General features: G+C 38.1%; 1 protein-coding gene across 2 annotated transcripts in view; it reads left to right on the forward strand.

Moving 5' to 3' along the window:
• The window catches only part of OBI1 (ORC ubiquitin ligase 1), a 44,284-nt gene extending 24,027 nt beyond the window's left edge, over window positions 1–20,257 (forward strand). For both annotated transcript variants that reach the window (XM_055244371.2, XM_055244372.2), the window contains one exon: window positions 17,407–20,257. In XM_055244371.2, coding sequence (XP_055100346.1) covers window positions 17,407–18,949 — 1,543 coding nt within the window. In that variant the 3' untranslated portion in view covers window positions 18,950–20,257. The remainder of the gene's footprint in view (window positions 1–17,406) is intronic.
• Window positions 20,258–24,921: the final 4,664 nt, after the last annotated feature.

Raw genomic sequence — 24,921 nt, forward strand, 5'->3', positions numbered from 1 at the left:
TAACATAGTAGTGAGATTAAGGTAATGCCCTTTAGCTATTTTCTTAGTCTTAGTAATAGTTAATGTTCATATAGTTCTTTCTCTTTGCAAGATACAACAACCTGTAATGAAGAACTATTATTATTCTTTATTTCAGATGAGAAAATGGAGGCATAAAGAGATTAATTTACCTAAATCTTCACAAGTGGAAGTGTTAGAAATAGCATTTGACCGGGTTGGGGCGGGGCGGCACGCGATGGCTCATGCTTGTAATCCCAGCACTTTGGGAGGCAGAGTTGGGCAGATTGCCTGAGGTCAGGAGTTCGAGACCAGCCTGGGCAACATGGCAGAACCCCGTCTCTACTAAAAATACAAAAAAATTAGCTGTGCGTGGTGTCGGGCACCTGTAATCCCAGCTACTCGGGAGGCTGAGGCAGGAGAATCACTTGAGTCTGGAAGGCAGAGGTTGCATTGAGCCGAGATCACACCACTGCACTTCAGCCTGGATGACAGAGCGAGACTCTGTCTCAAAAACAACAAAAAGAAATAGCATTTGACCTTAGATAGACCAGCCCCAGAGTCTGTACTCTTAACCATTACACTAAAAAGCCTATCTGAAATAGAATTTAGGACATTGTTCATTGAATTTTTTGCTGATTTAAAACTATACAATTAAGTGATCTTATTTTTCTCTTATGGAGTAGTTTTTATTCCATTCCAGAAGATAAGAATTTGCGAGTATTGGACTGCTTAACAGTTTGTCTGTTCAATATTTTAAGAAAGAGTTGGGATTTAAGGGTTGCAAATGGAGAAAAGATCACAGACAGCACTTAAGGTTCTTCTTTTTCTAGAAAAAAAAGATGACAAATGAGAAGACAATATGGCCCCCAATGTCCAGCAACCTCTCTGAGGGATGGCACGTGAGAACGCCACACTTTCTTCCCATCCAATCACTGGACTTCATTTCTTTCTAATGGAAAAAGACAATGCAGGAATAAGCAAACGGTGGAAATCTATCCTACCAGAAATAGCTCTCTGCTTGTCATTTGAAAAGGAGGAAATGTTGCTCTTGGTAAAACCAGATGTGGTATCAGGAGATGGCAAAAGCTAACCATAATTACTGGAGGCAGAGATAACTAACCAATGAGAAAGAAGCATGGCGTTTACGTTTAAATAGTTTCTTCCCCTGTGCTCTCCAACCCTGTTTTTCTTTCACTTCAGATAATGTCCTACTTTGACAAATGAGTGAAATAAGCTTAGGAAGTGTTACTGTTATGCAGTGGTTTGAATCTCTACGCCTATCATTTATTGGCAGCTTGCCTTGCCAGTCACAGTAATGCTTGTCCATTAGCCATTTCCCACAGCATGCTGAATGGAACGAAAGCTATTTTGTTTGTAGCTCTTATTTCTTGAAAACTTGCCCACCAGGTTTCACATTTAATGCCAGCCACAAGGATGTGTGTTTTAAAATATCCATGGCTCAAACTGGATAAAGAACTGAAGAATCTCACCTGAGGAAACTTGGCCTCTGTCTACGCGCAGAAAAGGAGCTGCACATCTGAATCCAATATAACTTTAGGATTTTCCATCTTTAACTTCCATTGCTTCCCTTCAGGGGAAGGGAACAGTTCACTTGAAAAGCGATTTGAGCTGAAAACTGTATTCCAGATCAATTTGCAATACATTGAGGTATTAAATGCATTGCATTTGATTTATAGCTTTGTTTACTCTGCATTACCAAACCCTAGTGGGATTCAGAGAGACGCTGACCACAGCTGAAAATACCCAGATCTGGTTCACCTGAGGAGAGCTCCTATTTGTATGGAAAAGAGTAAGACATTTCAAGAGTTCACAAATAAATGCAAGCAAATAAAAATCACCCATTCTATTTTAATCCCTTGGTTTAGGAAATGCCTTGACTAACTATTTTTCTCTTTTCTACTTGGTTAGGTGTCAGGGTATGCTTTTTTATACACTTGGCCTTAGTCTCCAATGTATCCTACAAGTTGAGCAGAAGTATTCTACAAATCATACAGAAGAGAGAGCTTTAAAGTTTAGACACTAGAGGGGGAAAAATATTAGGAAGGTGTATTAGCTCAGATTGTCATAACAAAATGCTATAGGCGCGTGGCTTGAACAACAGATTTATTTTCCCACAGTTTTGGAGGCTAGAAGTTCTACATCAGAATTTGGCAGGGTCGGGTTGTGATATGGATTCTCTTCCTGGCTTGCAGATGGTTACCTTCTTGTTATGTCTTTATATGGTTGGGGGAGAGAGAGAAATCTGGTCTCTTTTCCTCTTAAAAGAACACCTAATGACCTCAGTTAGCCTTAATTGCTTCCTAAAGATCTTATTTCCAAATACAGACACATTAGGGGTCAGGGCTTCAACATACAAATTTGGAGGGGAGGGTGAGGACATGGCTCAGTCCATCACAGAACATATTTCTTTCTAAGATGCTCCAACAGATACCACGCTATTTTCCAAAAACTTGGCTAAAATCTGGTATGAACAAAGGAAATTTACATTGGTCTCAAGAACATGGTATTGTATAAAAATGAATATATTTTACATACAATCTTCTAAAAACAATACTATAATCTTTTAAAATGAAGGTGTTGGTTATCATTTATCTCCTCTGCGATAGTGTACCTGGACGTTTTTCCTTCCTCAATTTTAACTTAAAGCCCTCTCGAGCAATGTGGCAGATAGCCTACTAAGCATGTTCTTCTAGGTTTCAATAATACTCATCCTGTTCCTTGCCAAAAATTCATTATCCTAAGATCCAAACTCGTGGTGCAGAAAATGCAATCTTTTCCTTTGGCTTTATCTATTTAGCCACTTTCTGAATTCTTACTATGCTTCTAAATTTATTTCACCTGGAGGAAACCACCTGTTTGGCCCTTCAGTTTCCTCTAACTTGGACTCCTAAGAGATTCGGATTTGATCTTCAGAGCTCAAGGGGTGGTGATATGACCTTTAAGTTTACAAGAGTAATATGTGAAGATGACTTACTCCACTTGCCAACCCAGAAATAATGAATTTTTTCTTACTTAACATTATGCTAGATGCTTTGAACAAAATAAATACTCTCTGACCCCTAAAGAAGGTTGGGTTCCCTTGCTGCGATTTCTTATTACCTGTACTTTCCCTTAGCAAATGTCACAACTGCTAATAATTAACACTTTGTGTAATTGTTTTATGACTTTGTTCTGTTTGAGCCAGGGCTATAATATGTAGTCACTATTGCAGCCACTGCATTTTATAGGATTCTGGCTCTCATGCTGCTCCTACTATGTATCTATTGAGTAAATGAATGAAAAAAGCATAACTCCTATGACTGAGGAAACATACAGACAAATCGAGAATGTGGGATACTCAATAGGAAAAATGACTAGGTTTCTTCATTAAGTCATTGAAGGAGGGTGCTGCTTTACAATAAAAAAGAACTATGAAACATAATAACCAAATGCAATGTGGACTTGTTAGCATACTGATTAGTAACAAACTGTTGAAAGACATTTTAGAGGCAGCTGGGTAAATTTGAATATGAAGCAAGTATTAAATGAAATAATAGCAAGGAATCACTCTTAATTCTGTTTAGGTATCATGATTACTTAAGAAAACACCATTTATGTTAGTCCTTTTGGGCTGCTATAACAAAATACCGTAAACTGATTGGCTTATAAGCAACAGAAATTTATTTCTTACAGTTCTGGAGGCTTAGAAGTCCAAGATCAAGGTGCCAGCTGGTTTAGTGAGGCCCACTTCCTGCTTCATAGACAGCTGTGTCTTTTTGCTGTATCCTCGCATGGCAGAAAGGACAAAGGAGCTTTCTGGGACATCTTTTTAAGGGCATTAATTCCACTTATGAGGGCTTGAACCTTTTGACCTATAGGCCCCAGAAGCCCTTACCTTTAAATATTATACCATCACCTCCTAATGACCCTGCCTCCAAATACCGTCACATTAGGGACTAGGTTTCAACGTAAGAATTTATGGGGGACACAAACGTTTAGTCTATGGCACCATATTTTCTTTTGGAAATGCATCCTAAACATGAACTGTAGAATACTTTGGCAAAAGGCAAAGGATATACATACAAAGGAAATAAGACAAAAATCTTGATAATTGTTGAATATGTGTTATGAGTAAATGGGAGTTTATTATGTTCTCCCTACTTCTGTGAATGGTTAAAATTTTTTATATTAAGGAAAAAAACCCCAGCAAAACATGGTCCCTGCTTCCAGAAAAGTAGTTAATGAAAGGATGACATGAAAATATATGAAACAAATGCTAAACAGATACTAAGCCAAATAATAGAGACAGCAGTATGGGTTCAGAGAATGGTGGTTAGGTTGCAGGGATAAGGAAGATCTTTATCAAAAAGGACTTAAGCCCAGCTTTGAAGGATGGAGATTTCAGGGAGGAGAAAGGCATTCTGAGTGAGAGAAAACAGCACGTGCTGTTGGGAGTACCAAGCAGTCCCTTCAGCCCTAGTCCTTTTTCTCCAGTAGTAGTAGCCACATATCGTGGTACTACTCAGTAAGCACACTAGCTTTCGTCTCAAATTTATCAGAGCAAAGGTCCATGTAATTTTTACATGTCTCTTTTGTGACCATCATCACTCTATTTTTATAGCTTGGTAGCATGACTCCACTACATCCACCACTTTCTACTGTAAGCAGAAGGGCCTGTTCTCAGTCTGAATATTTAGTGGGGAATGTGAAGCATGTCACACCTCCACATGATAAGAAACATCAAGAAAGGGAAGAAGCTGAAGGGAACACTTAAGTACTGGATTCTCATATTCCTAAATTCCCTTGACTTTAATTACTACTCCTAAAGTGTGCCAAGCAATGTGGATATACTTATCCTTGGTAGAGTTAGAAGTTCCTTAGTGATTTTTTAACTTGAAGAGATGTGAAGAATTGACTTGTAAAGCATTTGAAAGTTCTGTGCCCTCTCTCCATGTTTCTGTTCAGTTGTGCCAGTTTTTTTTTTCCTTTAGCCACTTGAGGCAGGGATCGTGCTATGTCACCAACTATTATGAGGATTTAGTAGAGCAGGTATTTTTATCCTCAGCCACTAACTCACCTTAATAGTATGGGATATACTATTAGGTCATTTATATCAAACTTGGTTATAATTGAATTAATGGCTTTTCTTTCTATAAATATGTATGCAAGAATGTTATGTGTTCTGTCATTGTGTCTTTAGTGAGATCTATGGGTTTGATAATGTCTCCCTGAGTGCAATTCATTTTACTGTACAGCAACCCCAAGGCTTGTCATTATGGACAAGTCTTCACCAATGCCTCAGCTCCTTTTGGGGGAGGATAAAGGCTCTAGATACTCTGGGCATTAAGTAATATTTTCTGTTATTAATATATGAAAAGAAGTGTTCCGAAGAGAAAGGAATAGGCTTCATTGATTGTGACCTGGGCTTGCTTCCTTTTTTGCTCTATTTTTATTTCTTGAGCCATCAGAAATGAAATTTAAAATCAGTTAACTTAGGGCTTTAATAATTGTCTGCCTATATGTCAGAGATTACAAAACAAAATCAAAATCTTTGACCTCACATTCTCTCCTGAACTGCAGGTTCATGTTTTCATCTATCTTTTTTGTGCCTTTACCAGAGATTCTATACCTCAAATTAACCACAGAGCATGGTGGTTAAGAGCTTAACTCTGGAATCAGACTTCCTGGATTCAAATTTCCCTTCTTCCTTTTTGTCCCTCCTTTCCCTACCCAATTCATTTTCACCATATTCAAAAAATATTTCTTTTAATAAAGTACATATCAAATTATTTAAATCTCCTGCTTAAAACTATTCAGTGTTTTCCTAGAATAAAATCCAGACTCTTCACTGGCTAGTCTGCATCTGCCACCTCTTCTTCGTCTAATTCTTAACTCCTCCATCTCGTCCTACTCCAGTTCTACTAGACTTTGTTTCTAAAACATACTGTGTTTATTTCCTTTGCTTAGAATATTCTCCTTGCAGATCTTTACATGGCTGTCTCCTTCAATCCTCAGATGCAGGGAAGCCTTTTCTGATCATTCAATCTAAAGCAGCCCTTTCACTCAGCACCTTCTACTGCCTTAACAGAAGACCATAATAATAAAATCATGGTTGGGTAAAACAGTAGAGCATGGTTATTATGAACACAAACCTTGGAGCCAGACTCCATATGACCGAACACTAATCTTGTCTACTTACTAGCTCTGTGATTTAGACGAAGATACTTAACCTTTCTGTGTCTCAGATTTTGTCTTCTGTGCAATAGAGTTAATAGTACTACCTATCTTGTAAGTAATAGTAAGAGTTAAATGAAATGAAACTTAAAATACCCTTTTAACAGAGTCCATAGTTAGCAATTAATATTATAGTATTGTCTGAATATAGTATAGTATAAAGGAAATTATAGTATTGTCTGAATATAGTATAGTATAAGTGAAATAAATGAAATTATCTTGTTCATTTAATTGCGTGACTTGTCTGTCTCCTCCATTCTAAACTCTAAGCTCCATTTTAAATTCTAAGCTCCTTGCTGCCTATCCCCTTCACTTCCAAAGCCCCCAGTATCTGAAGATAGCTGATAGATATTTTTTTGAATAATTGAATGAATGAATAAATAAGTAAATAACATTGGATAAATTAACCTTGAAGTCTTTTTTTTTTTTAACATAAAATGAGGGTGCATTATTGTGAGGATTAAAGGAAATCTATTACCTTGACACGATGTGTCACATAAAGAATGGGAAGACAAAATAATATAAATCTTCTATGAAGATACATGCTTGCATATGTTTATTGCAGAACTATTTATAATAGCAAAGACATGGAACCAACCCAGATGACCATCAGTGATAGACTGGATAAAGATAATGTGGTACATATACAGCATAGAATGTTGTGCAGCCATAAAAAGGAATGAGATCATGTCCTTTGGAGGAACATGGGCGAAACTGGAAGCCGTCATCCTTAGCAAACTAGCACAGGAACAGAAAACTAAACATCACATGTTCTCACTTCTAAGTGGAAATTGAACATTGAGAGCACATGGACACAGAGAAGGGAACAGCACACACCAGGGCCTGTTAGGGGGTGGGGGCTGAGGGGAGAGAATTTAGAGGATGGGTCAGTAGGTGCAGCAAACCACCATGGCACACGTATACCTATGTAACAAACCTGAATGTTCTGCACATGTATCCCTTTTTTTTTTTTTTTTTTTTTTAGAATAAATAAAACAGGTTGGATAGGGGAATGCGTATGTCAAAAAATCATATTCATAATCCCCCATCCCATGCAAAAGATCCGCTTTGTTCCTGTCCTTCTTAATGACTTCAGTACTTTATAGTATGTTCTCTGTAGCCTTCCTTTTTAAAATGCCTCTGTAATCCATCTCATTTTCACTAGTTTAGATCCATATTATTTCTTGCCTAGCTTGTTGTAACAGTCTTTCTACTGCCTACCTTTCTTTCCTGTGCTGTCACCCAGGCTGGAGTGCAGTAGCACCATGTCAGCTCACTGCAAGCTCTGCCTCCTGGGTTCATGCTATTCTCCTGCCTCAGCCTCATGAGTAGCTGGGACTACAGGTGCCCGCCACCATGCCTGGCTAATTTTTTGTATTTTTAGTAGAGATGGGGTTTCACTGTGTTAGCCAGGATGGTCTCGATCTCCTGACCTCATGATCCGCCTGCCTCGGCCTCCCAAAGTCTGGGATTACAGGTGTGAGCCACCACACCTGGCTCCAATATTCTTAGTCTAGTATAAAATGGTCTTTACTGTATAACTTCAGTTTAATATCCTTGCCTCTTCTCTAGCCCCTCCCTTCTTGTGCTCTGCTCTGGCTATGCTGAATTTCTCATTGGGCCTACATTCATCATATTGTATTTTCCCTGGTTCTCCACATTAGCCTCTCTTGTTTTTATTCTTCCTGGTTAATCCCTGTCTGTCCTTTGAGATCTAGCCCAGTTGTTGCTTTATATGTGAGGCCCTCCATAATTTTCCCAGACAGAGGTAGCATTTTCCTCTTGTTCTTTTGATTACTCTTCTTCTACCCTGTTGTTTTAATGATCGTGTTGTATATTGATCATTTCCATGACTGTCGTACCCAGTTAATCTGGCAGCTCCTTGGCACCAAGACATATTTTTTAAATACACATTTGTGTATTTGTACAAAATATGTATATGTGTGTGTGTATCTTCCTTTTATGGAGTCTTACAGAAGGAAAGAGTCCTCATACTCTAATACTTGAAGCTTAAAGTATAAAGGATGTAAGAGAACAGGAAATCAGAGATTCCTGGAACTTTCTCCAAATTAGAGCAAAGGATTTCTAGAAGCTTTCCTCTTTAAGTTATGCCAGAGATTCAGAGTTAGAAAGAGAAACAGAGGAGGTGATAGTAGGGACTTGTCTGGCTACAGTCTTGAGTTTCTTGTCTGCATCTATTTACTTGAACCAGATTTTCCTTCCTTTACCTGTCTCCATGCTGACTCTGAGCTGTGCAGTTCCATTTCACAGGTCTGCTCTTTCTAAACTATGTCTCAAGATGCGCTAGTAATGCTCTAACCTTTGGTTCCTCATCAACACCGCTGGTCTGGCTGGCTCTTGCTGTTGTCCTTTCTTGACCTATTCTGGCCTTTTTTGTTTATCACGATTCTTCTCTGACAAATGTGATTCCTAGTATTTGACCCTAGCCTGATCCAATGACTGATTCTGCTATGCCCTTTGGTTTTCCCGGAAGGGGAACTTGTAGACTGTCAGGGGAGCCTGATGATACCCTGGGGCCAGACTGTGACAGCCAGTTGTGCTCAGGCCCCTTGGCTGCCTGAGGGACCCTTCTCTGGATATTCAGCTAATTGGGGATAGACAGGTACTGCAGTTTTCTGTCAGTTTGTCTTTACTGTATTGATAAGGTACTTGGGGAGGCAGCAGTGCATGCTAATGACTAAGCAGTAAGGTTGTCAGAGAGATTATGAACTGTTTGAGAAGAGGAATGATCACTTCTGCTTCCTTTGTTTTCCTTCTTCATAGCCCCTGAGCACACATTAGTCCTCAATAACTGTCATCTGAGTAATAATTACAGGGTATGTAGATCAGTTTTTTGTTTTGTTTCATTTTCTTTCAGATTTTGTTTCATGCTGAGAGAGAATAAGAGATAATTTTGTTAAGGTGGAAAATGTATAGACAAGTAGATACTAATCCAGAGATTTTTAAGTATATTGTTTATCACTCAACAGTAGTTGCACTCTTTTACAGTATTGAGATTTTGTTGTTAAGGTTATTTTATTTTGTGAAAAGATGTAAGTCCTTTATTTCTCTTAGAAATAAAAAGATATGAAGTAGCATGGCTTAATGTTCTCTCCTTTCCATGACAGATTAGGATCCCTGTTAATGTCCTGCAAATTTCAAGGCTGATCTTGGTTGGTTGAAGGGAACAGAGGGGAGAAAATGAGGGCATTTCTGCATGGAATCAAAATGAGATATATTTGTCAAATAGAATAGAATTTATTCCACAGTAAAAAGAGTAGTCTGTCCTCACAGGCAATGCAGAGAAAGTAGTACTTAGTTAGGGATCCTGTTTTGAGCTACTTTGCCCAGTGTGCTGCCCAGAGAGAAGGAAAGAAGCCTTGGAAATGGAGGCTAACTAGTTGCAGTTTCCAAACAGAAGGCCAGAGACCGTGTCCCAATTGCCATAGAAGCAAGTAGGGTGAAATTGGCCAGCATGGAACACAGTTTAGTTCTGTATTTCTCCTTATCCACCTGCTGACCCAGTACTATGTGGGTCAGCCCTTAGAGGCTTACCACAAAAGGGACCTGTCTGTTCCTCTTCAGTTCACATATGCTGCTCAACACTCAGGTCATTTTTATTAATTTCTAAGGCATCTCAGCTAGAATTTTCACCACAGTTTTTAACTACAGATGCATAGTTGGTTTAATAAGATAAGCACACAAAGAATTTCCTTTAAAATTTTGTTCTGCAGTGAGCCGTGATCATGCCACTGTACTCCAGTCCTCCAGTCTGGGTGACAGGATGAGATCCTGTCTCAAAAATAAATGAATAATATAGTGTTAATAATATGAGCTATTAACTATTAACCCTGCTCTTCATTTGAAAACTTGAAAAGCAAACTCTACTTTGATTTTTAAATGGTACTTTTAGAAGATGGAGGGATAAGGAATTACTGCAAGGGCATAATTCTTTTTCTTGTTCCCCTGTCTTTATTAACTTTGTCTTTAAGGGTGAAATTCTGGCATTTTTTATTCTTGCAAATATTGGAACACTTTCTGTTTTGTGATAAAACTAAGATGCAACATAACGTAGCTTGTATTTTTTTATTTCTCTTAATTATACCCTGAGAAATAACCCATGTGATGTTTAGGCCTTAAAATTTTGTATTTAGTTTTTCTCATTTCATATAAAAAACATCTTTTACTTGTAGTTGAAGATACCTGCTGATTGTACATGAACCAGGCAAGTTTTATCATACATACTTTCTATACATAGCACATTTAAGTATTATGCTTTCAGCTCTGTTTCAGACTTAGTCTTTATGTCTCTGGTTAAATATTTGGGTTGGCATTTGCCAGGGTAGTCTGTCAATGCTGTACTTTCATGCAAGGCCACTTTAATAAATGATCTTTTAAAATTTCAAAATATTACTGGATTTGTGCCTAAAATATGGTGGTGGTTTGATAAATGTTTACTGAATTTGTGCATATATACTGTATGTCTCCTACAATTTTTGTATTTCCTCTCTGTGTTTCTATTAGCAAATGTATGTATCAATAAACAGCACAAGAATCCTAGTTCATTGACTCTGTAATACACATTGTGCCTAGAAAAATCTAGTCTACATTTGATATGATATAGGTGCTGATATTATTTAAGAAGGGCCTTATGTTCAAGTATTAAATATGGTTTCAAAGATGGTGTATGGGTTCAGAAGGACTTGGATTCAAATCCTATTCCTGCCGCTAAGCCCGTTTTAAGCTTCTCATTTCTCATTTTTAAAATAAGAATAATGGATCTTGCTTCATAAAGTTGATATGAGGATTAAATGAGATAATATATATCAAGCATATAGCACTGTGCTTGATACCAAGTAAACACTTAATGAATTGTGGCAGCTGCTTTTCTTTTTGTCATCATTGTCAATAGTAGTCAGTTATACAGTGTTAAAGATGTATTTGTTACACTTACTTTTGGTAAATTCTAGCCAAAAGTTCACTTTCCTTTTTTTTTTTTTTAAAAAAAATGTTCTCTTTCAGTATATCTCACTTAATATTTTTGTGGAACCAACACGTGTGACTAGGATTGACCATAGATAGTACTTATATGATTAACAAATTTCTAGGAATGTAGCAGTTTTGTAACTGAGAGCTTAATTTTAAAAAGAGAAAACTCTCTTGAGGAAACATTGGCAAATTATACAGCTCAGCAACAGTATAAATTGTATGGGTTGCTTCCCAAAACTTCCCTAGTAGTTTAAAGACAGAATGTTTCCTCTCTACCCTCCCAACACATACACAAGGATGGGTAATGCACAAATAATCCATAGGAAGCAGGTGAGAGAAAAGAGATGCCAGAGGCTTTGAACCTTTTCCCCCACCACCTAACACAGTTTTGAGTTTCCTACAGCTCTGGTCCTCCCTGTCCGCTTTTCCTAAAATATGCACCACCCACCCTGCACACATGTACACAAGATAGATACCAGTACCAGGACCTTTTCATTTTTCTTCCCGCTTCTGTCAAAACTCAGATTTCTACAGAGCTCCTGTTAAGGCTACTCATTTATTAAGTGTAATCAAAAAGAGGAGTTAGGAAACTCAGAGAATCTGAAACTGGTAGATTGTGCGTTGGGAGATATAATTAAGAAAGGAAAGGGCAAATGGAAAGCTCTTCTCTCTGAAACCTTACCTCCCTGTGTTTAAAATAAAAAAGATACTTTACTAATATTTCTGAAATTCAGGAAATGAGAAGCTACTATGGCTATGTAGACAGGCAAGTCCACAATAAAATCCATTCTATGAATGGATCATTCTTTCTCAGATTAAGTGGCAGTTCTTTAAAGAAAAATATTTGAGACACTTAAATGTATTTGGTTTTGTCCCATATCAACCATTACTTTATGATGCCCACTTGCAGCCTTGATTTCCCAGGCTCAAGCGATCCTCCAGCTTCAGCCTCCTGAGTAGTTGGGACTACAGGCGCATGCTTCTGTGCCTGATATATATATATATATTTTTGTGTGTGTGGAGACATGATCTCATTATGTCGCCCAGGCTGGTCTTGAACTCCTGAGCTGAAGCCATCCTCCTGCCTCACCTCCCAAAGCAATGGGATTACAGGCATGAGCCATGGACCAAAGCAATCTTAGTAATTAATGGGAAAAATCACAATTGTTCGATGACCTTTAGCAACTTTGTCAAAACTTTTAACTCTTATTGTCAATTATATATGTATGTGGATAGGCAAAAACAGTAAAAGTAATATTTAGTACATTGATATTTATGCAGTACAATTTGAAACATGAGAAATATTGAGAATTAGTGGTTTTTTTGTGAAAAACTTCTGGAGAATTATTTGAATAGTGCTTCCCTTCTCATATAATTTATGATATGAAGCTAGCATCATTTCTGATACCTTGATGAATTTTCACAGACCTAAGTTTGCATCAATTTCCAACATTTTATCCTTTGCTCTCAATATCGTGAAAGAGCTCCACATTGCTTTAGTGTGAAATGTTTCGTCAGCCTGTCGTTTTCTCTGGACATCTTCATCCTTTGCACCACCACTTTTCTCATCCATGTCAATAAGTTTGCCTCTACAAAGTGCTTCTGGCATATCTAGAATTTCTTGAATGGACTGACATTGTTGTAATATTCCCACAGTCAGTGATTTCTTCCATAACTACATTTACATTTGATTTCAGTTTCACTTCCAGTGTTATCATTGTTTATTTCTTTGTTACACCTTCATCTTTGTTGACCAGTTCTGTCTCTTTGTTTACTGTTTTTGTTAAATGTCATGTGGGTTTTTTACTGGGAGACAAGGAGCATCCCTGCTGCACGCTCTGCTATCTGTATGTTAACTGAAAAACAGGTAGATGCACAGTGACTAATCACTGACTGACCTTGAAAGAAGTGACTTGATGGGTCACTGATCATGAAGCACGTCTGTTGTTTATGTGGTGTTTTTTGAACTGAAAAGCTAGAAGTGAAGGTTTTACTTCATGCAGTTACTCATTAATAATGGTGTGGTAACTGAAATTTGAACCATGTTGCTGGGTGTCTGGTAAATTAAACCATGGTAACTGAAATTTGTGCATACTGGAACCATATTAAGCAAGGATATCAACACTGAAAACCTGTCAGATAGGCCAGACCACAAAAGCTGGTCCAGGTCCAAAGACAGCTTTCACTTTGTTTCATCACCTCAGCTAACAAGTGAGGAAAACATATAAAGTCAAAGTTTGATGAGGCAAGTGGACTGACTTCCCCAGTGTCCCCCTTGTTCCTCCTCAAGAAGGCATTTCTGAATTTTGGCAGTCTTGGCCACCCACTGGGCTTGCTGCATTTACCCATTTTGTTGGAATTGCCATTGAGAACCAGAAAGGCAAAGTGAATTGCTCGAGGATAGTAGCGTAGCACTAGAGCTTATTAGTTTTTTGGTACTCAGGTGTGATATTCTTTTACCACATTTGTTTTCTTCAAACACATCCTGTTTTTCTGTGTGATAGACTATGAGAAAATACGGTCTTAGGAACTTTCTGTTGTTAGAGATGCTCTTTAGTTTAGTTATACCACCTCAAAAGGTCATACCAATACGACTTCCATTTCTCTTTCACTAGGGACAGAAATGATCTTGTATCTCTTAGAGCTGTTTGGACAAGGGGAACTCGCATCCTTTTCTCTCATCCAGAATGTATGTATCAGTTAATATTGCAAGCTGAAAAATCCTTTAAGCTTCTGTTAGATTCTGGCAGAATACACTTCCCATACCAGTTGTAGCTCCCAAACTGCTCTACAGTGTTTTTTCTGGCACAATGAAGCCTTTGGCCATCACTGCTACTTTGAAAATCAAAGCCTTTTGGTCTCTAATGGAATGTTTATAAAAATACTCCGTTTTGAAATTTGCTCAAGAAAAGGAGGAAGTATGGTAAATGATATTAGAAATCCCTCCGGCTTGCCTTGGCATAGCTTCATTTAGTGTTATGTACTTGAAATATCTAGAATTAGTGTGAATACAAAAGTATTAAAACCCAAAGATAAATAAGCTCATATCCTCCTTCTATGGAAGTATAGCATCAGATACTTATCCCTAATTGTTATTTCTCTATAATAAGATAAATTGCCCTTTGCCAAATTTAATATAGTTATCTTGGATAAGCTGAAAGTCTCCTGACACATGTCAAAAGTCTCATCTATTTGCAGTCTTAGTAAGGTGAAGTTTTTTGGGGTGGAGCAGTATAGAATGCCAAGCCTGTACCAAAAAAGGCTGTACTGTATATATGTCAGTCTGTTGCTTTCCTGGGTGTCACTGAAATAAAGTAAACAGTCAAATGTAGTAAACTAAACATGTTTAGTTCAGTAATACAGTGACTGTCATAATATTTAACATGTAAAAGAAGGCCAAGGACCTTTAGTTTATCCTGTGGTGTCAACCCTGTCTCAATGTAAGGCACTAGTGTATCTTAAAGTGAGAGGATGACTTTTATTCAAGAAATACACAACAGGCAAGTGCCATATACCAGGAATTGTTCTAGGAATCTGGCAGTGAATATAAGACAGACTACCTGCTCTCCTTGAGTTTCTGTTCTAATGTGGGAGAAAGCAAGCAAATAAATTACATGAATTGATTAATTGATCAGTTGCATGGCTTTTAGTATACATTTCTGTCAGTCTGCCCACCAGCACAGGTCCCTTATTAGCATGGGCGAAGAGCCTGATCACTGAAAGTATTATAGATTTATACAGTATTGAAATGAAACTTAAGAAAATTGGGGGCAGTGGCCTTTTAGAAAACAGCCTAACGGCATCAGTGACTTCTGCTTGCTTGTCTCTCTCATATGTGATCTGCTGGCCTTTGTTACTTGTCTCTGAAATAACACAAAAATTATGTTTAGGGCTCTCATTGACTTCAACTCCAAACCATATGTTACTTCTTTTAAAAACATAATTTCTAAAAAAAAAAATATATATATATATATATATATATATATATAGAGGCAAATACAGTATCTTAAGATGATTCTATATTTGAAATTCCAAGCTAAAACCCTGGAACAAGAAGCTGGTAATATTTTGGGAGGCATTCTTTATTTTTGAGTAGTCTTTCTGTGTGTAGGCCTCTGAGTTCCCAAAGATATCCTTTGGTAGCAGCTGACTTAGTATTTAGTAGCATTATTTGATTTTAAGTCATTTGATTTTTTTATCTGAGGAGATACCTTTATTATAAAACATTTTACTTGAAAAAATGTATCTTGGTAAGCAAATGTAAGGCTGTCACTTTTGCTTATTTGTATTAAATAAACATACTACACAGTTTTTCCATTTAAAAACGTGGGTTATTTGATTATGCCAGAGTAGTTACAATCAAGAACTCACAAACATTTGTACTTAATGTACTGAAAGGTCTTTGCCCACTTTTTAAAAGTTCTCTTACAGAACTACAACTCTGTGAAGTACTACATTTATAAGCCAAAACATTTTTAACAAAGAGGAAAAATCCCAGGTCATTTAACCAAATACAGTAGTAAACTTTTGTCTTTAAAATGGGGAGGCTTGTTATTATAGTTGCTTTTGTTTTTGTTATACCTGTGGTTTTTGCTGTGTTTTTTTAGAAGTTGAAGGGAGCATGCTCTCTCTGGGGGTTCAGTTAATTGCAGTGAGTAGATCAATATTCAGCAATCATGTCTTTTAAAGCCCTTTCTAATCTTGAGATTTTATGATTCTATATTTACCTTTGCCTCTGCTTTTTCCTTCAGTGATAAGAGTGCAGGGATTATGTAGGGGTTGAGATAGGGAATGAATTGGGCTAGTAGTTTAGGAGGTGATAGGCATTAAGTGGGAGTTGAAAACATGTGGTTGATTCTGAGAGGGGCAATTGCTATTGGCTTCTACTTTTTTTGTAGTTTTTTTTTTTCAATACTAAATACATGTTCTTAATCGTAATTATTTTTCAAATTAGGGGAAAAAAGGAAGAAAATGATAAACCCAAAGATAAAAATAATTTTCGAAAGTCACCTTCTCATAGCTTCCTCCAAACAGACAATCCCATAATTCTTAGAAATAGGCCAATATATAAATCATCAAAAAGATGATTAAGAACAGGCTTTGAAAAGAATTTTGGAGGAGATAAGGTATTTTTCATGGGATTAGAACGTAAGGCTTATGTTATTTATTGGCTCATAAGAAGTTTCCTGAAAGATAGAATTTATTTTTGGTGATAAGATTAAATTTAAGGTAGATATTTTATCTAGACAGTTTTTTTTATCTTTGTGTTCCCAGCCCCAAATATACCACCTAGCCTATACTAGGTACTCAAAAATTGTTTCCTGAGCTTAACACAGTACTCATTCTTGATGGAAATAAGAGTAAGATAATCCCGGTGTAAAAGGAGTAGATTTTTTATGAACAAAGGAATTCTTTTTCAGTTACTCTCCAAAATGTTCTCTTTCAGAAAGTATACAAATTTTTTTTTTTTTTTTGCCTAGTATATTAGAATCACAAGCACTGACTTCGTATTTCAAAGTTGAAAGAAATGAGATTGATGTCCCACACAGCTGTAAAATGCCAAAAATAGTAGTGCTGACATGAATTAAAGGCCAGTGCTCTGAAAAGCCACAGAAAAGCTTCAGATCAAGGGTGGCTATAATTGAAAGGGCCCAAATAAGTATTTAAAACCACCCCTCCTGGGACTGCTAAGATTTCTGAATTTCAAATTGGCATTTTATGTTTGACAAGGTGACATTGTATAAGAAATGTATTGTAAAACTGCTGTATGATAGGAAAATGATGGAATGTAAATATTTCAAGATGTAGACCACTGTTCAAATGTTATCATAAATCTTTGCCATTGTTTTAGGGGATAACTCTTCATGCATATATGAGCTGAATTGATAGAGCCAGCTCTTCGAGGGGAAATCATCAGCACATTTCTGCCTCTCTGCTACCATTGGTCTGATTCAACCACAAAAATATCCTATTAGGTTTTGCTATTATTATCATATGTTTATTATTATGTAAGTGGGGAAACCTTTTTTTGAAAATATACATCTAGCATTTTCGCTACTCATTGAGTGGTCTGAAATGTCACTGTTAGGTGAAATTAGAATAGCCTGGGACAGTTTGCACTCTCAAACCTTGAAAAGAAAAAAGCTTGAGTTATAAGATTAACTATCTTTCCATTCTTTGTAGGTTTGGAAGGTTTGCAGTTGCTGCTCTTCAGTCCAAAGTAGAACAGTATGAGCGTGAAACCAATCGCCTCAAGAAAGCCCTGGAACGAAGTGATAAGTATATAGAGGAACTAGAATCTCAAGTTGCACAGCTAAAAAATTCAAGTGAGGAGAAGGAAGCTGTGAATTCCATTTGCCAGACAGCACTTTCTGCAGATGGCAAAGGGAGCAAAGGCAGTGAGGAGGATGTGGCATCAAAGAATCAAGGCGATAGTGCCAGAAAGCAGCCTGGCTCATCCACCTCCAGTTCTTCTCACCTAGCAAAGCCTTCCAGCAGCAGACTGTGTGACACCAGTTCTGCGAGGCAGGAAAGTACCAGCAAAGCAGAACTTAACTGTTCTAAGAACAAAGACCTATATCAAGAACAGGTAGAAGTAATGTTAGATGTGACAGATACAAGTATGGATACTTATTTGGAAAGAGAATGGGGGAATAAACCAAGTGATTGTGTACCCTACAAAGATGAAGAACTCTATGATCTTCCAGCTCCTTGTACTCCTTTGTCCCTTAGTTGCCTTCAGCTCAGTACTCCAGAAAATAGAGAGAGCTCTGTGGTCCAAGCAGGAGGTTCCAAAAAGCACTCAAACCATCTGAGAAAGTTGGTGTTTGATGATTTTTGTGATTCTTCAAATGTTTCTAATAAAGATTCTTCAGAAGATGATACAAGTAGAAGTGAAAATGAAAAGAAATCAGAATGTTTTTCTTCCCCAAAGACAGGATTTTGGGACTGTTGTTCCACAAGCTATGCCCAAAACTTAGATTTTGAAAGTTCAGAGGGGAACACGATAGCAAATTCTGTTGGAGAAATATCTTCAAAATTGAGTGAGAAATCAGGCTCATGTGTATCCAAAAGGTTGAATTCTATTCGCTCTTTTGAAATGAACCGGACAAGAACATCTAGTGAAGCATCGATGGATGCTGCTTACCTTGACAAAATCTCTGAGTTGGATTCAATGATGTCAGAGTCAGACAACAGCAAGAGCCCTTGTAATAACGGTTTTAAGTCACTGGATTTGGATGGGTTATCAAAGTCATCTCAAGGCAGTGAATTTCTTGAGGAACCTGATAAGTTGGAAGAAAAAACTGAGCTAAACCTTTCCAAAGGTTCGCTAACTAATGATCAGTTAGAAAATGGAAGTGAATGGAAACCCACTTCTTTTTTTCTCCTCTCTCCATCTGACCAAGAAATGAATGAAGATTTTTCACTCCATTCAAGTTCTTGTCCAGTAACTAATGAAATCAAACCCCCAAGCTGCTTATTTCAGACAGAGTTTTCCCAGGGCATTTTGTTAAGCAGTTCACATCGACTATTTGAAGATCAAAGGTTTGGGTCATCTTTGTTTAAGATGTCCTCAGAGATGCACAGTCTTCATAACCACCTTCAGTCTCCTTGGTCTACTTCCTTTGTGCCTGAAAAGAGGAATAAAAATGTGAATCAATCAACAAAAAGAAAAATCCAGAGCAGCCTTTCCAATGCCAGCCCATCAAAAGCAACTAAAAGTTGACTCATTAGAAAGGTGTCATTTGTGGTTTTGTCCTGAGAGAAATAGAAAAGTTGTTAAAGTTACCTTTTTTCCTCATAAAAGTTCTATACAAATTGGAATTGATAATCTTTAGTCAAGTATCAAATCAGGATGGTGGATTAACCTGTACCCAGAATGCTTTTTGTTCATTTTGAAAAAGACTTTGTTCTTTTCATTTTTATTTGGGAGTCTTTGTGACCAGAGAAGTTAGGGAGGAGGTTATTTTTGTGTTTTGGGATTGGTTGGTTGGTTTTGTTTTTGGGTTTTTTTTTTTTTTTTTTTTACTGAATTTGGTATGTATCTCGGTTGGATGTACATTGTTTTTTAAAAAATGTTATTTAACTGTTAGATACAGTGGCCTGTTGATAAGCCCCACTTGTCTTCAGAACTTGGATTTCTTAAATAAAACTTTTAGTGTTGTCTATACACTGCTCAATAAGACACTTGAGTTTAAGCTTTTCCTAGGGTGGAAATTATTTTACCTGTCCCTTTTTATTTATGTTTAGTGATGGCCTAATTTTTCTGCAGGACCATGATGGAGAAATAGCACTCTAGCCTTAGTCCAATATTGATTTACTTTTTTTTTTTTTTAGGTTTTATATATATGTTTGCATTTTTTAGCATTGTGTTTTGTCCAATTTTGTGAAAATGTTCTGCTAGTATGAAAGAATACATTTTCTATATGAAGACATTTGTTTTATGTTAGGTAGCTTATATTTTCTCCTCTGTGTGTGTGTGTGTGTGTGTGTGTATGTGTGTAAAATCAGAAGTTTAGCATACTATGGAAAGAAGGCATGGAGCACTTGGGTTTACAGGAACCTAAAACATAGCTTCATTGTTCCAGATGTACAGGTTTGAAAGAGCTCATCGCCAAGTTCTTGATCCACTTGCATTCCAGGGGAGTTTTCTTTTGAATAGTATGTTTCTTGTTTGCATGTTACTGTTCTTTGTGGAAACTATGCATGGTAGCATTTTTGCTTGCTGTGTTTTCCATACTTAAGAAAAAGAGGTTTCAGTTGGCTGATAGAATATCTTTTATGTAGGACAAAAGTTTTCTGTGAAGAGTGTTGAAGGGGGTGAAGATAGGTAAGAGGTAAGCACAATTTTTAATTTAGGCTCTGAAAAAGTGTATTGTTCTAAACGTATTTGGTATGCCTATATAGGCCTTTAAAAATGGGTTTGTATGCTGTTTAATGTTCACTGAACATTTTACATTAATATTGTACTGTTTTACATTAATACTGCATGCTTTTCTATGTGAATTGAATAAAGAATGTCATAAGCACTGTATTCCTTGATGTTGATGATGATTCTTTGTCTCGTATATTGAATTAGCCTATAAAGACCAGGAGAAACTACCTTTTTTTTTTTTTTTTGAGACGGAGTCTCACTCTTGTCACCTAGGTTGGAGTGCAGTGGCACGATCTCTGCTCACTGCACCCTCCACCTCTCAGGTTCAAGCAATTCTCCTGCCTCAGTCTCCTGAGTAGCTGGGATTACAGGCACCTGCCACCACACCCAGATAGTTTTTGTTTTTATTAATAGAGACAGGGTTTCTTCATGTTGGCCAGGCTGGTCTCGAACTCCTGACCTCAGGTGATTCTCCTTCCTCAGTCTCCCAAAGTGCTGGGATTACAAAAAACTACCATTTCTTAATTGATTTTATAATACATTGACAAACTGTGGTCCATGGACCAAATCTGGCCTGCGGCTATTTCCCAGGCTGGAGTGCAGTGGTACAGTTATGGCCCATTGCAGCCTCGGGTGGGCTGGGTTCAAGCCATCCTCCCCACTCACTCTCCCACAGATCTGGGACTACAGACACGCACCACGTCAGGCTGATTTTTTAGTTTTTGCAGAGACAGCGTCTCACTATGTTGCCCAGGCTGGTTCTGAATTCCCAGGCCCAAGTGATCTTCCTGCCTCAGCCTCCAAAAGTGCTGAGCCACCACACCTGGCCAATCATAAAATTCAATTTTATGCATTTTAATCTTTTTTAAAAATCTCCCTTGAAAGGCCTGTGAGCAAAAAATGGAATTTACAGTTTTAGATGGTTTTTAAAAATCCATAGATTATTGCATAACAGGAAAATTATATTAAAGTCACATTTCATTGTTTCTAAATAAAGTTACTTGAACAGTTACACTCATTTGTTTACATATTACCTACAACATCTAAAATATTTACTATCTGGTCTTTTACAAAAAAATTTGCCAACCCTGACTGAGGATTCAATGAAACCATAAAAGTGACAATTCACATTTGTAATTTGAAGAATCATGTCCTCCACTTATAGAAGTAATAGCCAGAGGCCGGCGTGGTGGCTCATGCCTATAATCCAAGCACTTTGGGAGGCCGAGGCGGGCGGATCACCTGAGGTTGGAAGTTCCAGACCAGCCTGACCAACATGGAGAAACCCCGTATCTACTAAAAATACAAAATTAGCCAGGCGTGGTGGCACATGACTGTAATCCTAGTTACTTGGGAGACTGAGGCAGGAGAATCGCTTGAACCCAGGAGGCGGAGGTTGCAGTGAGCCGAGATAATGCCATTGCACTCCAGTGTGGGCAACAGGAGCGAAACTCCGTCTCAAAAAAAAAGCCAGAAAGAGCTAATTTAAAGCAGAATTTTGTTTTATGTTACATATTTTCCAATCATTTTTCTGATATGTTAAAGCTAACGGATACATTCAGAGCTATTGGCACTTTAAATGTCTTCGATAATATGACTACGTGTTAGAAACTCAAATATAGAAATTAAAATTTTTCTGTCACAGGTTAAATTTAGGGGTGGTATGATCTAAATCTATGTTCCTCCAAATTCACATGTTGTAACACCCAAGGTAATAGTACTAAGAGGTGGGGCCTTTGTTAGGTGATTAGGTCATGAGGGCTTTGCTTTCTCTGAATGGGATTAGTGCCCTTATAAAACAGGCCTGGGTGCCAGGCACAGTGACTCAACGCCCGCAATCCCAGCATTTTGGGAGGCCGTGGCAGGCGGATCACGAGGTCAGGAGATCGAGACCGTCCTGGCTAACAGTGAAATGCCATCTCTACTAAAAACACAAAAAATTAGCTGGGCATGGTGGCGGGTGCCTGTAGTCTCAGCTAATTGGGAGGCTGAGGCAGGAGAATCGCTCGAACCCGGGAGGCGGAGGTTGCGGTGAGCCGAGATCGCGCCGCTGCACTCCAGCCTGGGTGACAGAGCGAGGTTGCAAAAAAAAAAAAAAAAAAAAAGCCTGGGGTAGTTTCTCTGCTTCTTCCGCCATGTGAGGAGGACACAGCTAGAAGGTACCATCTTTGAAGCAGATAGTGAGACCTCACCAGAATCTGCTGGTGCCTTGATCTTGGACCTCCCAGAACAATGAGAAATAAAATTGTATTGTTTAAAAATTAGTCCAAAGCATTTCGTCATAGCAGTATGGACGGACGAAGACAAGGGGTAAGCCTCATTGTAGTTCTATCTGTAATCAAGGATGTGTCTTTTTAGTCCAAATACACACTGACACTGTGACATGGATATCTGGAGTGTGTAACCTGATTTACTAATGACTAACCTAGGTGAAAGCATCTATGTTGGACTAAGGTATTTTCCCACTGCTTATATTCAAAAACATCCCTCCATTCTCCCTAAAACAGGATTCCACGTATTAAATCTGTGCCATTTATTTAAAGGGTCTAATCTGTGTAGGATTTGATTTTAATCACACATTCTCATTTGTACTCGACCATAATGTGATGTCATGGTAAATATGGTGGTTTCATAGATTTTTACATATATTATGTATACACACTACAGGCAAAAACAAACAAAAAACAACCCTATCTTTAAGTATCTTGCTAAGCTAACCTCTATTTCATCTAATTCCTTATTTCATCTAATCCCTTCTTAAAACTTTGTGAACCAAGTACTATCGTCCCCAGTTTACAGAAAAACAAATTGAGAAAGAGTAATAACACAGCTGGAATAGATATGAACCATATCTTGGAGCTGGGTCTCTGGCTCTAGAGCTTCTGCTCTTCTTGTGTAATAAAGAATTCACATTTATAGACTAAAGGACAAAGGGATTTGAAATTTTCCAAGAATTATTTTTAAAGTATTTTGGAAGTATTAGCATGTTCATTTTTTATTTTTACATTTGAGACAGGGTCTCTCGCTCTTAGGCTGGAGTGTAGTGGTGCGAACACAGCTCACTTCAGCCATGCCCTCTTGGGCTTAGCATGTTTTTTTTACAGTAGCATTTAGTTCCTGAGTCTGACTACTAAACAGAAGCTCAATGGTGGGAGTTGTGTGTGTGCCACTTAAGAGATTCACACTGACTCTGACACTTAGATTAAGTTAACCTTCCTGTCTTGGTTAATTTCACTAAGGCTATGATAGAAAAAGATGTACTCATGATAAGGAAGCAGACAGTTCATGTTTTTAGAAAAATATCTTTTGACTGCTTAAAATGCTTTGGCTATGGGAATGTGACAGGATGCTAGCAGTTTTGTTTGTTTTTTGGTCATGACTTAGCATTCATCTTTTATTTTTAAAATCATTCCATCCAAAAATGACAAGTCTTTTTCCTGTTTTATGGAGTTAGCTGACACAAAAAAAGAACATGGTACAGTAAGATTTACAGTCCCTTAATTTCAAGTCTGCTTTGTTTCCCAATCATCTCTTGGCCATCTACATTGGTTTGAAAAAACTACTGAAAAAGACAACTTGGTCTTGAATCTATAATGTTTCAGGAACTTCTTGTTTCTACTTGAATGGTTTTCAATGATTCAAAGTGAAATACATACCCTAGATTTTTCCCCCTTTTGTACCTTTGGATGATATTTGTAGAGAGAATCAAACTAAGATTAACTTTATGGGATGTACTTTATGAGATTGGAAGGGTTTCCCAGAGCCTCATAAGAAGGTCTTTCATTCCCATTTGTGGGAGTCCTACAACACAGCTTTTGCCTATCACGATGTAACCTGATCCTTTTAATAATACTTGGCAGAGAAAACCTTTTAAGCAATGATCTATGAGTGCACAGTGAACATTTATTGCCTAATTCTCGGAACCCCACTCAGCTAGGAAGCATCTGTGAAGATGCAGATTTCTTTACAGAACCCACCTGGAGCGCAAGTTAGGGCGATCTTCAGTTTTATACGACTGAGGCAGTCTAGAATGCCTTGAGTTACAGCTCCACTTCAGAAAGAAGGCGGATTCTTAGGCCTGCTGTGTCTTTTTCTTTTCATTATCCTAGATTCTAAGTGTTATGTCTTAATAAGGAGCAGACCCTCTCTAATAAATGTTAGTTTATTGGTGTGTAGAAGTGTGGGCCTTATGTGACATTTGTAATTTGGGGATATAAAGATCCTTTTCCCAAGAGATTTGGCTTGGCCCTTTACTGAGACTTACTGGGAGGTGGGAGGATGCAATTCTAATGCATTTTGATATTTACATTATTTGTGAGTAGAAAAATGCCCCTGTTGGGGATAGCGTGGAGCAGTGAGAAAGTCTGGTGTCTTCACAGACTTGTTATTCGTACTGGGTCTTGAAGGGTGAGTAAGAGTTCTGCGCGGAAGAGGACTTCTGCGTGTCGGGCTGTGCTGGAGGGTACGCCTATTTAGCCTCTGTCTCAAAAGAGGTGCTGAAGAAACCATTCCTTAACGTCAGGGCTCATATTTGAAAAAAGTTTTCCCGGATTGCTCCAGCCTGGGTTTACACGTTTGGCTTTGCTCCGCCTCCTCTCGGAGTCCCCAGAGGCTCTTGGGCTTGCCCCAACCTCCTGAGCCGGCGGCCTGATGGAGAAACAGTGGCTCCCTGGGCGCTGGAAGGCTTAGGAGGTGGCGAGCTGGCCCATCATCTGTCCATTAAGATGAGACTTGACCTTTGAGGGCAGGAAGGGGCGACCTCGCCTAACCCACCGGGTCATCTTTGTGTTCGGGTTGGGGAGATGGGGTCCGGCCCGCCAGCG

This window comes from Symphalangus syndactylus, chromosome 15 (assembly GCF_028878055.3).
Source record: "Symphalangus syndactylus isolate Jambi chromosome 15, NHGRI_mSymSyn1-v2.1_pri, whole genome shotgun sequence".
In the NCBI taxonomy this organism is placed as follows: Eukaryota; Metazoa; Chordata; class Mammalia; order Primates; family Hylobatidae; genus Symphalangus; species Symphalangus syndactylus.